The sequence below is a fragment of the Salvelinus namaycush genome, chromosome 27 (genome assembly GCF_016432855.1).
Source record: "Salvelinus namaycush isolate Seneca chromosome 27, SaNama_1.0, whole genome shotgun sequence".
NCBI classification, from domain to species: Eukaryota; Metazoa; Chordata; class Actinopteri; order Salmoniformes; family Salmonidae; genus Salvelinus; species Salvelinus namaycush.
In genome coordinates this window covers 29,729,608-29,742,841 of record NC_052333.1, presented here as the reverse complement: position 1 = coordinate 29,742,841, position 13,234 = coordinate 29,729,608, and the positions used below count along the sequence as shown (strand labels likewise).

The window sequence follows — 13,234 nt, the reverse complement described above, 5'->3', positions numbered from 1 at the left end:
CCTTGCTGCTGTTCCGGTTTCAGCTGTTCTGCCTGCGGTTATGGAACCGCCACCTGTCCCAGACCTGTTGTTTTTCAACTCTTAATGATCGGCTATGAAAAGCCAACTGAAAATTATTCATGATTATTATTTGACCATGCTTGTCACTTATGAACATTTTTGAACATCTTGGCATAGTTCTGTTATAATCTCCACCCGGCACAGCCAGAAGAGGACTGGCCACCCCTCATAGCCTGGTTCCTCTCTAGGTTTCTTCCTAGGTTTTGGCCTTTCTAGGGAGTTTTTCCTAGCCACCGTGCTTCTACACCTGCATTCTAGCTGTTTGGGGTTTTAGGCTGGGTCTCTGTACAGCACTTCGAGATATTAGCTGATGTACGAAGGGCTATATAAAATAAACTTGATTGATAGACCGTCTCAGGAGGTTCCGGACTGTAGACCGTCTCAGGAGGTTCCGGACTGTAGACCGTCTCAGGAGGTTCCGGACTGTAGACCGTCTCAGGAGGTTCCGGACTGTAGCCCGTCTCAGGAGGTTCCGGACTGTAGCCCGTCTCAGGAGATTCCGGACTGTGGACCGTCTCAGGAGGTTCCGGACTGTAGACCGTCTCAGGAGGTTCCGGACTGTAGACCGTCTCAGGAGGTTCCGGACTGTAGACCGTCTCAGGAGGTTCCGGACTGTAGACCGTCTCAGGAGGTTCCGGACTGTAGCCCGTCTCAGGAGGTTCCGGACTGTAGCCCGTCTAAGGAGATTCCGGACTGTGGACCGTCTCAGGAGGTTCCGGACTGTGGACCGTCTCAGGAGGTTCAGGACTGTGGACCGTCTCAGGAGGTTCCGGACTGTGGACCGTCTCAGGAGGTTCCGGACTGTGGACCGTCGTTCCGGACTGTGGCCCGTCGTTGGAGGTTCCGGACTGTGAAACGTCGCCGGAAGCTCTGGACTGGGAACTGTCGCCGGAAGCACTGGACTGGGAACTGTCGCCGGAAGCTCTGGACTAGGAACTGTTGCTGGAAGCTCTGGACTGGGAACTGTCGCCGGAAGCTCTGGACTGTGGAGGCGCACTGGAGGCCTGATGCGTGGGACCGGTACAGGTGGCACCGGGCTGATGACACACACCTCAGGGCGAGTGCGGGGAAGAGGCACAGGACGTACTGGACTGTGGAGGCGCACTGGAGACCTGATGCGTGGGACCGGTACAGGTGGCACCGGGCTGATGACACGCACCTCAGGGCGAGTGCGGGGAAGAGGGACAGGATGTACTGGACTGTGGAGGCGCACTGGAGACCTGATGCGTGGGACCGGTACAGGTGGTACCGGGCTGATGACATGCACCTCAGGGCGAGTGCGGAGAGGAGGCACAGGACGTACTGGACTGTGGAGGCGCACTGGAGGTCTAGAGCGCAGAGCTGGCACAACCCTTCCTGACTGGATGCTCACTCCAGCCCGGCAAGTGCAGGAAGCTAGCACAGGATGCATTGGCTGTGAAGGCGCACTGGAGACCTGATGCGTGGGACCGGTACAGGTGGCACCGGGCTGATGACACGCAGCTCAGCACGCCCGCTCTGCAGCACTCTCAACGCCAGCACCTCTCTCCGGAATCTTGCGTTGAGCTCCTCACTCGACTCCCTGACTGGCTCTGGTTCACTCCTCGGCTCTGCCGACTGCTCCATGTGCCCCCCCCCCCCCCCCAAATATTTTTTTTTTATTGGGGTTTCTGTGGCCTTCCTCCCCGACGTCGTTGCTTTCCTCTCATGCTCCTAGGCGACTCCTTCCAAGGAAGGCGATCCTGTCCTGCCAGGATTTCCTCCCAAGTCCAGGATCCCTTCCCATCCAGGATCTCTTCCCAAGTCCAGGATACTTCCTCCTCCTGGGCACGCTGCTTGGTCCTTTGTTGGTGGGATCTTCTGTCACATTCGTCGTAATGAGTAGACCAAGGCGCAGCATGAATAGAGTTCCACATATTTTGAATAAACTGAAACTCACCAAAACATTTATTGCCCTGGCCACATCTACAGTCTTCATGCCTCCTTGCAGCATGCCTAAGGCACGTTCATGCAGATGAGAAGGGACTCTGGGCATCTTTCTTTTGGTGCTTTTCAGTGTCAGTAGAAAGGCCTCTTTAGTGTCCTAAGTTTTCATAACTGTGACCTTAATTGCCTACCGTCTGTAAGCTGTTAGTGTCTTAATGACTGTTCCACAGGTGCATGTTCATTAATTGTTTATGGTTCATTGAACAAGCATGGGGAACAGTGTTTAAACCCTTTACAATGAAGATCTGTGAAGTTATTTGGATTTTACGAATTATCTTTGAAAGACAGGTTCCTGAAAAAGGGACGTTTCTTTTTTTGCTGAGTTTATATGAACTACGTACAACTTTAGACCACTTTGAGGGCATTCAAAACTTTTCACAAACTTTAAATATCCCTTTACGACTACTGCACTGACTGAGTAGCAAACTATCACTTTGAAAACAACCTTGATTTCACTTCCAGACACCCACCCACACTGACAGTTGGTTGGAAGTCTCACGTCTGTGAGGTGATAATTATGACTTAGAAGGTAAAAGGCGCTTACACTATTTTCCTGAATATAATTGTTTTGCCTCATAATGTTCTGCTTTGACGCAAATACAGTATCTAGTTAACTACAAGCTGAAACAGAAGTATCTGGAACTCCCCCTGTCAGAGCACATTGAACCAGAAACCCAATTGTTTTACTTCTTCAAAAAGATGCAATGAGGTGCAATTACGGTCATCTGCATAACAAGTATATCTTGGCTAGCCAACGTTCGCTTATTTAACTATAGGATATGTAAACGTCAACTAAGCTCGCCTGTTAAAAAGCTATGTAGTAGGCCTAATGTATATTATTCTAAACTGAAACCCAAAATATAGCCCCCCAGAGTCTGTCCTATTGACGTTATATCTTATGCTTTATACTGTATATAATATAGCATAATTTAACATGGTATATCATAGCATTTGAATATTGATCAAATGCTATGATATACAAATGACAATCCCCCATTTCCTAATACAGTTCTGCTGGGGAAGTGTGAAATCCCTGTCGCTATTACAAGTGAATCTTCCTCCCTGCAGGTTTCCGTGTCCCGACCGAGATTCCCTGCCAGGAGCATAATTCCTGACCGGGATCACATGTGGATTTTAGGGGGGAGTTGACAGCCTTATCCACATGGAAACGTGTGGCCGCATGGTAATCACCTCCTTCCACTAGAGTGGCTGTGTCAGTGTGTGGGGAATACCAATGTGGATTTGGTTGCATATAGTGTACTGTACAGTGTACGTCTACACACAGAAGTAAGGGCATACTGTCAAGGAGAGGGTGTGGATATTGTGCTGCCATGACAAATGACTTGCTTATAGCAAGCTCAATACTGTAAAAAACTATTGTTGGTTCAAATGGAACAGGGAAAATTGATGTGTGTATGTGGTTGTGTGGTGCTGGGCACTCACTGAGCAGCGACTCGATGACCACACGGTACAGAGTGGCGTGGCGGTGGGCACTCCACTGGGCACACATGCTGTTCATCCTCACCTGGTAGGTGTTCAGATTGGTCACTCCCAGGTATACTGTGGCAGAGAGAGACAGGCACATTATCACTATAGATCCATCTCATCACATTGGAAACATTGGGCTCCCGTAGTGGCGCAGCGGTTTAAGGCACTGCATCTCATTGCACGAGGCGCCACTGCAGTCCCAGGTTCAAATCCAGGCAGCATCATGATTGGGAGTCCCATAGGGCGGTGCACAATTGGCCCAGCGCTGTCTGGGGTAGGCTGTCATTGTAAATAAGAATTTTTTTCTCAACTGACTTGCCTAGTTAAATAAGGTTACAATTTAAAAAATTGTGTGAGCATGGATGTGGTAGACCCACCATATCATACTGGAACCTGGGCCTAAGACAACAATGGGCCTAAGACTGAAAAGAATGTCTATGGATCAGTATTCAGTAGATTGTTATGCTATACTGCAACATAGTGGAATGTAATCTTGTCATCGTGACTTGACTGTAACCAGAGCAGTGATGGTAAATACACCAGTGATACCCTCAGAAGTGACTAAATGATAAAGCCCTGCAATATAAACATATCCTTAACGATAATGAGCAGACATCTATCGTCAGGCAGTGCATCTACCGCCACACAGCATATGTCTCCATTTGGGTTGGACTCTAAACATACGGCGAGAAAGTTATTTGGGGAGTTGAAATATGGTGCCGGTATCTTACTCCTAATGATCAGCAGTACAAATCCATTTATGCAAATGTTGCATGCATTTCTTAATCTCATTCTTGTGTGCTGCTATCGATTTGAATATATCAGTGGGGACATACATTTGAAGTTTCATTCCAAAATGCTATATATAAATCTTCAGAAATGTTGGTAAATTAATTTTTTTACGAATTTCTGAAACATATTGGTGTTTTTTTTTCACTATCTAATCAAGGGTTGTTCAATGACAGACATGTATTTGTTTAACATCTGTCACCTGATGGTTTCATTTCAGAGAGACAAATAATCATGTTTTTTTGCAAAATGCTATATATTTGCCTCACTCTCAGTGAAATAAGTAGTACTGCTATGTTTCAGTGAGTCAAATGTAACAAACAACTAAATGTTTAACAAAGACATGTACAAATTATACATTTGTGACATCAATATATATACCGTATATTTGTTAAATAAATAAATTCAATAAAGTATTATGAGATCTGTACGTAAAACATTTGCATTTGACATTTTAGTCATTTAGCAGATGCTCTTATCCAGACATACAGTAAGTGCATTCATCTTAAGATAGCTAGGTAAGACAACCACATACAGTATCACAGTCAAATATACATGATACGGATATTCCATTCCAGCTAAACAATGGATATATTGCATTTTGCTAAATAAAACATTTTAACACATCGAAAATATATCAATAAAAAAATCTGAGAACAGTAATATTTTACCCACACATGAAGGTACCCATAAGCAATCATTTCTGATGAAAAAACACAAACGTGAAAAATTAGTGCATGTAACGTTTTGGAAATAAACTCCATTTAACTTGGGGAGCTTGGAGTAAGTGATGTCCATATTTTGTATTCAGAGTCGCGAAAACAAATTTACTTACAACTGTTTGGTAAATAATCTAATCGGCATATATTGGAACATGCACATTTCCCAACGCATATGAATAAATGAATAATGTTTACACAGGTAGTAGACTGTGTTACATAATACATAACATACAATACAACAATTCATTGACTTTCGCAAAATAACTATACACATACATGACTGTAAAACAAGGAGATCTTGAACATGACATTGAGCTATCCCCATTTTCTCTTATTGTAGTGCAGGGTTCATTAACATGCTCACTGCATGTCAGTCAGGCATCAAACTCCACCCAAGAGACACCCCTATCCTGATTGCTATATCTCTATCTATGCCCTTCAAATCACGCACTACCCAAGCGTGCTTTACTTAATTATCATGCACAAGGTGATATCGTAGTTACATGCAAACGAATGCGAGTCTCTAGTTTCCACTCCCCCTTCCAATCTGATTATCTGGGAGCTGCCAGCCCTAATAAGACAATGATCTCCGTTACAGTGCTGAGTCGCTGACACTGGTACTACATTAGGCACGCCTGCCTGGCCACTTGATATCATTGTGGCGGCTGCAGTCTCCGATGGAGTGAAGCTGTGCTACTCAATAATTCACACTGATTCAATCTCAGACAGCACCAGTTGACCTACATGTGATCCAAATGATGCTTGCTGGGAAAGTTGGGGATTAAAATTAGAGAGGGAGGCAGGTAGCCTAGTGGTTAACAGCGTTGGGCCAGCAACGCCAGAAAAGTTGCTAGTTTGAATCCCCGAGCTGACTAGGTTAAAAATCTGTTGATGTTCCCTTGAGCAAGGCACTGAACTCCTGTAAGTCGCTATGGATAAGAGCGCCTGGAAAATGTCGAGGGGCCTACCTGGAAAGAAGATGATGAATAGAGGAAGTGTATTTGACAAACATTGTGCCCCAATCACCTTGACAGTGATCAATGTGACCAGAAAGTGTTTAATAATTAATATAAAGTTTGTTATGTACAAAGGGGATAAGTAAGTAATTACGCAGTCACCGTATACACGGTATCCATTCTGGAGTCCTGTTCTACTTGGAGGCGTTGTGTTGAATAATCGATTAATTAACATATATCCATTCTCGAGTCCCTTTCTACCTGGGGCTGCTGATAGTCTACTCACATGTCCTGGCCTTGCCAGTGAGGGCCTCGCTGGAGCCGGTGGTGTAGGAGGCGATGACCCTGACGCCGTACTCTGTACCGCTCATCAGGTTCAGGATCAGCATGGTGTTCACGTCCTCGCCCACAAAGGTCTCCAGAGCAGGTCCCGGAGCTGTGGAGAAGAGAGGGTTTCGTGTGTGTGTGTGTGTGTGTGTGTGAGAAAGAGCTCACATTCACTACCACACATACTACAGCACACTGCTTGCAGAACTTGTAGGCTACTCTCGCCTAAGGAGCATTTAAGACGTTATTGATTTTTTGCAGCTGACTGTGATTGCTAGAATTTCATGAATACTGCATTGTATTAAGGGTGAAGTGGAGTTTGAGTAGTGGGTTGTCAGTCAGAAAAAAGATTTAGACATCATTGTGTAGAATGTTTTAAACATGTTTTGTGTCAAGGCGATTTTTCCCTCTAGCATATATATAAATAGGGTGGTAGGAATTTATTTTAATAAACATTTTGTGCTTAGAAGGTGATGAACTGACCAGATCACATATGAGTGGGATCACAAGCGTAGGAGGTGGCCCAGAATATCATCCTTTGTAGTTAACACAATATATTGAATGTGGGTTGATGCACTTTCACACCATGTGTTTGTGTGTGTAGTAGTAGTAGTATTAGTAGTATTGGCATTAGTAGTAGTAGTGGTAGTAGTAGTATTAGTAGTATTAGCATTAGTGGTAGTAGTGGGAGTAGTAGTAGAATTAGTAGTATTAGTATCGGTATTAATATCAGTAATAGTAATGGTTGTATTAGTATTAGTAGAAGTAGTATTAGTGGTAGTAGTATTAGTATTAGTAGCAGTACTAGTAGTAGTTGTTGTAGTAGTAGTAGTAGTTGCAGTAGTAGTTGTAAGAGTAGTAGTAGTAGTAGTAGTTGTTGTAGTAGTAATAGTAGCAGTGGTAGTTGTAAGAGTAGTAGTAGTAGTTGTAGTAGTAGTTGTAAGAGTAGTAGTAGTTGTAGTAGTAGTTGTAAGAGTAGTAGTAGTAGTAGTAGTAGCTGTAATAATAGTAGTAGTAGTCTTAGTAGTAGTAGTAGTAGTTGTAAGAGTAGTAGTAGTAGTTGTAAGAGTAGTAGTTGTAGTAGTAGTTGTAAGAGTAGTAGTAGTAGTAGTAGTAGTTGTTGTAGTAGTAGTAATAGTAGCAGTAGTAGTTGTAAGAGTAGTAGTAGTTGTAGTAGTAGTTGTAAGAGTAGTAGTAGTAATAGTGTTAGTAGTAGTTGTAAGAGTAGTAGTAGTAGTAGTAGTAGTGGTAGCTGTAATAATAGTAGTAGTAGTCTTAGTAGTAATAGTTGTAAGAGTAGTAGTAGTAGTAGTAGTAGTTGTAAGAGTAGTAGTAGTAGTAGTAGTTGTACCTTTAGTTGTAAGAGTAGTAGTAGTAGTAGTAGTAGTAGTTGTTGTAAGAGTAGTAGTAGTAGTAGTAGTAGTAGTAGTAGTAGTAGTAGTAGTTGTTGTTGTAAGAGTAGCAGTTGTAATAGTAGTAGTAGTACTAGTAGTAGTAGTAGTAGTATGATATATATTTTTTATAAGCAGTATTGATGTGTGTTGTAGGGTTTTTGTGGGTTAGATGGGCTATCTTTTGAAATAAGCAGTACTGTGTGTGTGTGTGTGTGTGTGTGTGTGTGTGTGTGTGTGTGTGTGTGTGTGTGTGTGTGTGTGTGTGTGTGTGTGTGTGTGTGTGTGTGTGTGTGTGTGTGTGTGTGTGTGTGTACCAGAGATGGGTTTGTAGACGACCCTGTAGCCCATAGTTGGGGATGGGGGCGTGTCCCAGGTGATACGGAAGCGGTTGTACCATTCCTCCGACACTCTCAGGTTCCCAGGAGCAGACAGCGGCACTGCAGGATGAATGAAAGAGCAAGGGAAAGAGAGAATGAAATTAGAGATGGATAGAGGTTGGAAAAAGTATGGAGACATGAGACAGATAGATATAGAGAAGGAATTAGAGGAAAAAAGAAAGAGAGATAGACAGAGGGATAGAGAGAGATAAAGGCATAGCGCGAGTGAGCGATGGACAGAAAGAGAGAACAGAACACACTCAGAGAAAAGGTACATTTTCATCAAGTACAGCAATGAATTGTAGATGAGAAACTCTGTGTACATATGAGTCACTCAGTCTCCTGTCCTAAAATGAGAGGCATGTTGGGAGTTCTAAACACGATACGCGTCTGATGGGCTTTTAGATGACTAACTTTGAGTCACAGCCTCACAGCGTTGGACTGAATTACAACTGGATTCAGTAGTGTTAGCAGAACGTGTCCAGACCTGTTCATACACACACACACACACAACCAATGTGACACGTCGTTTGAAGGATTAGCCTCATTTTTCATTCTTAAAGGGGACTGTCATTTTCAGAGCAGGGAAAATAAAAAGCAACTACTCATGTTTGCATTTGAGGAAGAATGTAAATGTGAAATCCATAAAAATGATTTTGCTTAGCTTCTGAAAACCTCCACAGGCGGAATTACCATCTCCTGTCAAATCAACAGTTTATTTAAGCCTACGAGAGGTCTCTGATGTAGAGGTGAAAAGCTTCCATTGGATTACTCGGTATGTGTCAATGATATACAGAGCATGGTTATCTCACCTACTGCGAGGGTTCATGGACTAACTAACAGACTCATTCCCAATGTACACTGGTTGAAATGAAGTCATTACAACCATTCAACATGGTTTGAGCAGTTTTACCTGCTGGGTTTACTTCATGATATATCTTTAAAGTTCCATATTCCACATGAAAGAAAAATACAGAGGAACAGAGGCTTCCATTGTGTCGAAGAGAACAGAACACATATCTCAGAGTCCGAGCCTGTCACTAAAATGTCACCACGGAGAGAAGGTCACGCAGACAAACTTACAGGTGCGTCCCATGCGGCTGACACCGGGGCCGTCTCCGTCGGTGTAGACTGGGGTGACCGTCACCTTGTACTCCGTGTCAGACAGCAGTGGCTGCAGCAGCAGGCTGTTCTGACCACCGGGGACCATTTTCTAGAACACAGATACACACACAACTGCAAATCACGATACTAGGACGAGGTTCTGGTGTTGTCTGGAGTGGAGGCCGGTTAAGGGACATGCTGGGTCGATGTGACTGGTGATTAAATGTACTGGAGTTGTATCAGAAGAACAGATGAAGCTAGTAGGTAGCCTTGCACCAGACATAACTGTGCTGTCTTTCCAACTCCAAACTATGGTCATTGTTTGGCATGACATATAGAGGTGAAGTCTGGGACCAAGCGAGCTAATAGGAGCTCTGTGATGGCTTTGTTTTTAGTGATAACAGAAAGATCAATTGATCTGATTTCTGTTTTCGCATCTTTTGTATGTTAAGGAAATCTTCATGTCCTTACGTCATGTGCAATAACGTGTGATATGAACATGCTGTATTGGAGAAAACCATTCAGCAAATGACTGAGTGAATTGAATGATTAAGGCCATGAAACAAAATTGAGCAGACACAAGATTAAGTTAATAGTGTATCTAGGAGAAACTCTAGTCTAGGACTTAAAGACAACATATTTTAGTCAATCAGTGAATGACAAGAAAGAATACCTCCCCAAAATAGTTAAGAACATGTCAGGTCTACACTTGAGCAGAAAACTAGAATTTGAATCATACTGGTTCTGGTTGCGTATGAATCTTTGTATGTACATAATAAACATGAATTAAACAATTATTAATTCATATCCACATCTAATAGCTGACAGGAATATAGATTTAAACAGCAATTCATTGCAAAGTCATATAGGAAACATTCATAGAAATCTACATGAAGTTAGATATCACAAATAATGCTAAGCTTGCCTTACTACAAAAGAAAACAAGTATGTTTTTTGGGGTACTTTGCCCCCAATTTATGTACAATTTTAATTATAAGTAGACATTGAATTTGAAATAAAGGTATAGACTACCTAGACACTGATATCAGTAAATTTAATTGGAAAAATAGTAAAAATATATACTTTTAAACTTTCAGGAGTTAGGCTATAGAAGTTAATTGAGTAATGTATTGCACAATGCATAACTCGACATGTGAACACTGTGAATTCGTAGTGCAGGCTGTCTAATTTCAGAATCCCCTAGAATGTTTGTAATTTCTGAACTACAGGCACTCCTCCTCTTCCTCTTCCTCTTCCTCTTCCCCCCCCCCCCCCCCCTCTCTCTCTCTCTCTCTCTCTCTCTCTCTCTCTCTCTCTCTCTCTCTCTCTCAGGCATCTTCTTTTTCTCTGTCTCTCTCTCCTCCACTCTCCATTCCTCCTCTCATTCCTGTTTGCATTCCGAGCGTGTGCGGTCTAGCCTTGCCTCCGTCCCAAAAAGTTTCACAGCCATGACAAGCGGCGAGCGGCGAGCTTGACAAATCAATTTCAGGCAAACGTGATGAAAATAACAGTTAGCTTTTTCGAAGGGGGGGACCGCAGGACGGAGTGCGACCCGAATGGCTGAGTCCCAATGCCACCGCCGTTGCCAAATTAGATTATTTTTATTATGCGGGCGCTCCCTCATAAACTATTTAGAATTTGGGCAGTTCAATCTAGTTTGGAATGAAGTATCTGTGAAGAATGCAAACTATCATCGCATTGACTTTGCTACAGAGTAGCGCTGTGGGTTCCACTCTACTGCTTCTATTGCTGGGCTGGCCTTTAGTGAACTGTGATTGGATAGGAGATGTTCAGGCTATGTGGTGCTGGAAGTTGCCGGTGATTTGAGAAACCAAATGCAAGGCTTCAGCGACCTTTCCTGTACTATAGCATTGGACTAGGAATGAATTGTTGTTTTGTCATTGAAATCCTATTTCAAGACACGATTTCATTGTATTGTTTTCCATTATTATCTTTCAAATGGGCATGTTACATTGGCTTGGGACGCCGCATCACAAAATCAGCAAGGTTTATCCAACAGATAAGTAATACACATCGACTACATTCTCACCGGACTACAACATTCTGATATCAATAGATAAGGAATCTGATTAAACACTATATCACTATGCATCTGGCATAAACGCTTAAAGACTACCATACAACCCCAATCTCTAGGAAGTGTTTATGGAAGTGTTTGTGTGTGTGAGTGTGTGTGTGTGTGTGTGTGGGGGGGAGGGGGGGGGGGTACTAACAGACAACAAAGTCTCCTCTGTATGCGTCTTACCGTCTCCTCGGCACGATCGCCCCTGGCGGTGACATAGGCGACGCGGTACTGACGCACATTGCGGTCCTGCAGCTCCCAGGACACCTCCATGCTGAAGGTGGTGTGATCACTAAGCAGGAGGTTCCTCACACCCAGATGCACAACTGGGAGAGGGAGGGAGGGAGATGGGTAGAGGGAAGGCGGCATGGAGGAAAGGAGGAAGAGAGGGTACAGGAGGTTGGAGGAAGGTAGAAAAAGAGGGTAGTGAGGGTGGAGGGAGGGGGAAAAAGGGAAGCGAGGATGAGTTGAGAAAGGGAGGTGGAAAATGGAGATAGGATAGAGACACCAGGTGGCTTTACTATGCAGACTGTGTGGTTGCATGCATACATTTGAATAAACACAATATTAATAGACCAATGATGCAACAGTGCAGAAAGAGAGGGCACACAAACACAGGGATCCTGATGAGATCATAGCTACATACAGGATGAAGAGTTTCAATCCAAAACTATACATATCCATTTTCACAAATGTTGGTAAAGTTGCTTTTATTGTTTAAAGAAATGATTAAAGAGATTGGTGTATTTTTTCCCTATCTAATCATGGCATGGGGTTGTTCAATGACAGATGTGTTTAAAATCTATTAGTTCATGGTTTAATTTGAGACAAAAAAAAAAAATGTTATGCTATATTTCCACCTCACTCTCAGAGAAATAAGTAGCAAGTTTTACACAGTCAAATAACAAACATTTTTATAAAAAAAATGTACAAATGATACATTCGTGACACCAACATACATAATTTAAAAAGAATATATACATATATTCAGTAATATGAGATCTGTATGTAAAACATTTATATTTGACATTTTAGTCAGTTAGCAGATGCTCTTATCCAGTGTGACTTACAGTAAGTGCATTCATCTTAAGATAGCTAGGTGAGACAACCACATATCACAGTCAAATATACAGGATCCGTAGTTCCATACCAGCTAAACAATGGATGTACAGCGTCTTGCAAAACAACACATTTTCTCAAATCTATGAATAAAAAAATCTGAGAAAATGTTTATTTTACCTACACATGAAGGTACCCATAAGAAATCATTTCTGATGAAAAAACACAAATTAAGATTTTTGGGGGGATATAGCCTTTTGGAAATAAACTCTTTTCATTGATGATGGATGAGGTGAATTGCAATTTCAAACCAAGTGAAAAGCACGATATAAATGTAAACCATCATCACTATAATACATTACTATCACTATTATAAACAACAGGACAAGTTGGGGAAATTACTACTAAAAGCTCCCACAAAATTAACTTTATAAAAATCGATACAGTACATGACTGGAAAAAATCTAGTTTACCTGCTGTGGTGGTAGCTCGTGTGGTAGTCGTGGTTGTAGTAGCTTTTGTGGTAGTCGTTGTTCTTGCCACTGAAAAACAGATAAATTGGTTGGGTCAATCAATAAATCAATCAATTAATGAATACATTTTGATTTGTATAGTGAGCATTTCAGAAGAAGAATTAGAGGAGATATATACTATATATACAAAAGTATGTGAACACCCCTTCAAATGAGTGGATTTGGCTATTTCAGCCACATCTGTTGCTGACATGTGTATAAAATTACACAGCTGTACAATCTTCATAGACAAACATTGGCAGTAGAATGGCCTTACTAAAGAGCTCAGTGACTTTCAACGTTGCACCGTCATAGGAGGCCACCTTTCCAACAAGTCAGTTCTTCAAATTCCTGCCCTACTAGAGCTGCCCCAGTCAACTGTAAGTGCTGTTATTGTG

The 13,234-nt window shown here is 42.5% G+C and overlaps 1 protein-coding gene across 1 annotated transcript in view; it reads right to left on the bottom strand.

Moving 5' to 3' along the window:
* LOC120022784 (collagen alpha-1(XIV) chain-like) overlaps positions 1-13,234 on the bottom strand; it is a 62,333-nt gene that overhangs the window by 37,626 nt on the left and 11,473 nt on the right. Inside the window, exons 8-13 of the mRNA XM_038966780.1 lie at positions 12,798-12,866; positions 11,449-11,591; positions 9,162-9,291; positions 8,016-8,138; positions 6,267-6,416; positions 3,469-3,585 (exon numbers count right to left, since the gene is read on the bottom strand). Coding sequence (XP_038822708.1) covers positions 3,469-3,585; positions 6,267-6,416; positions 8,016-8,138; positions 9,162-9,291; positions 11,449-11,591; positions 12,798-12,866 — 732 coding nt within the window. The remainder of the gene's footprint in view (positions 1-3,468; positions 3,586-6,266; positions 6,417-8,015; positions 8,139-9,161; positions 9,292-11,448; positions 11,592-12,797; positions 12,867-13,234) is intronic.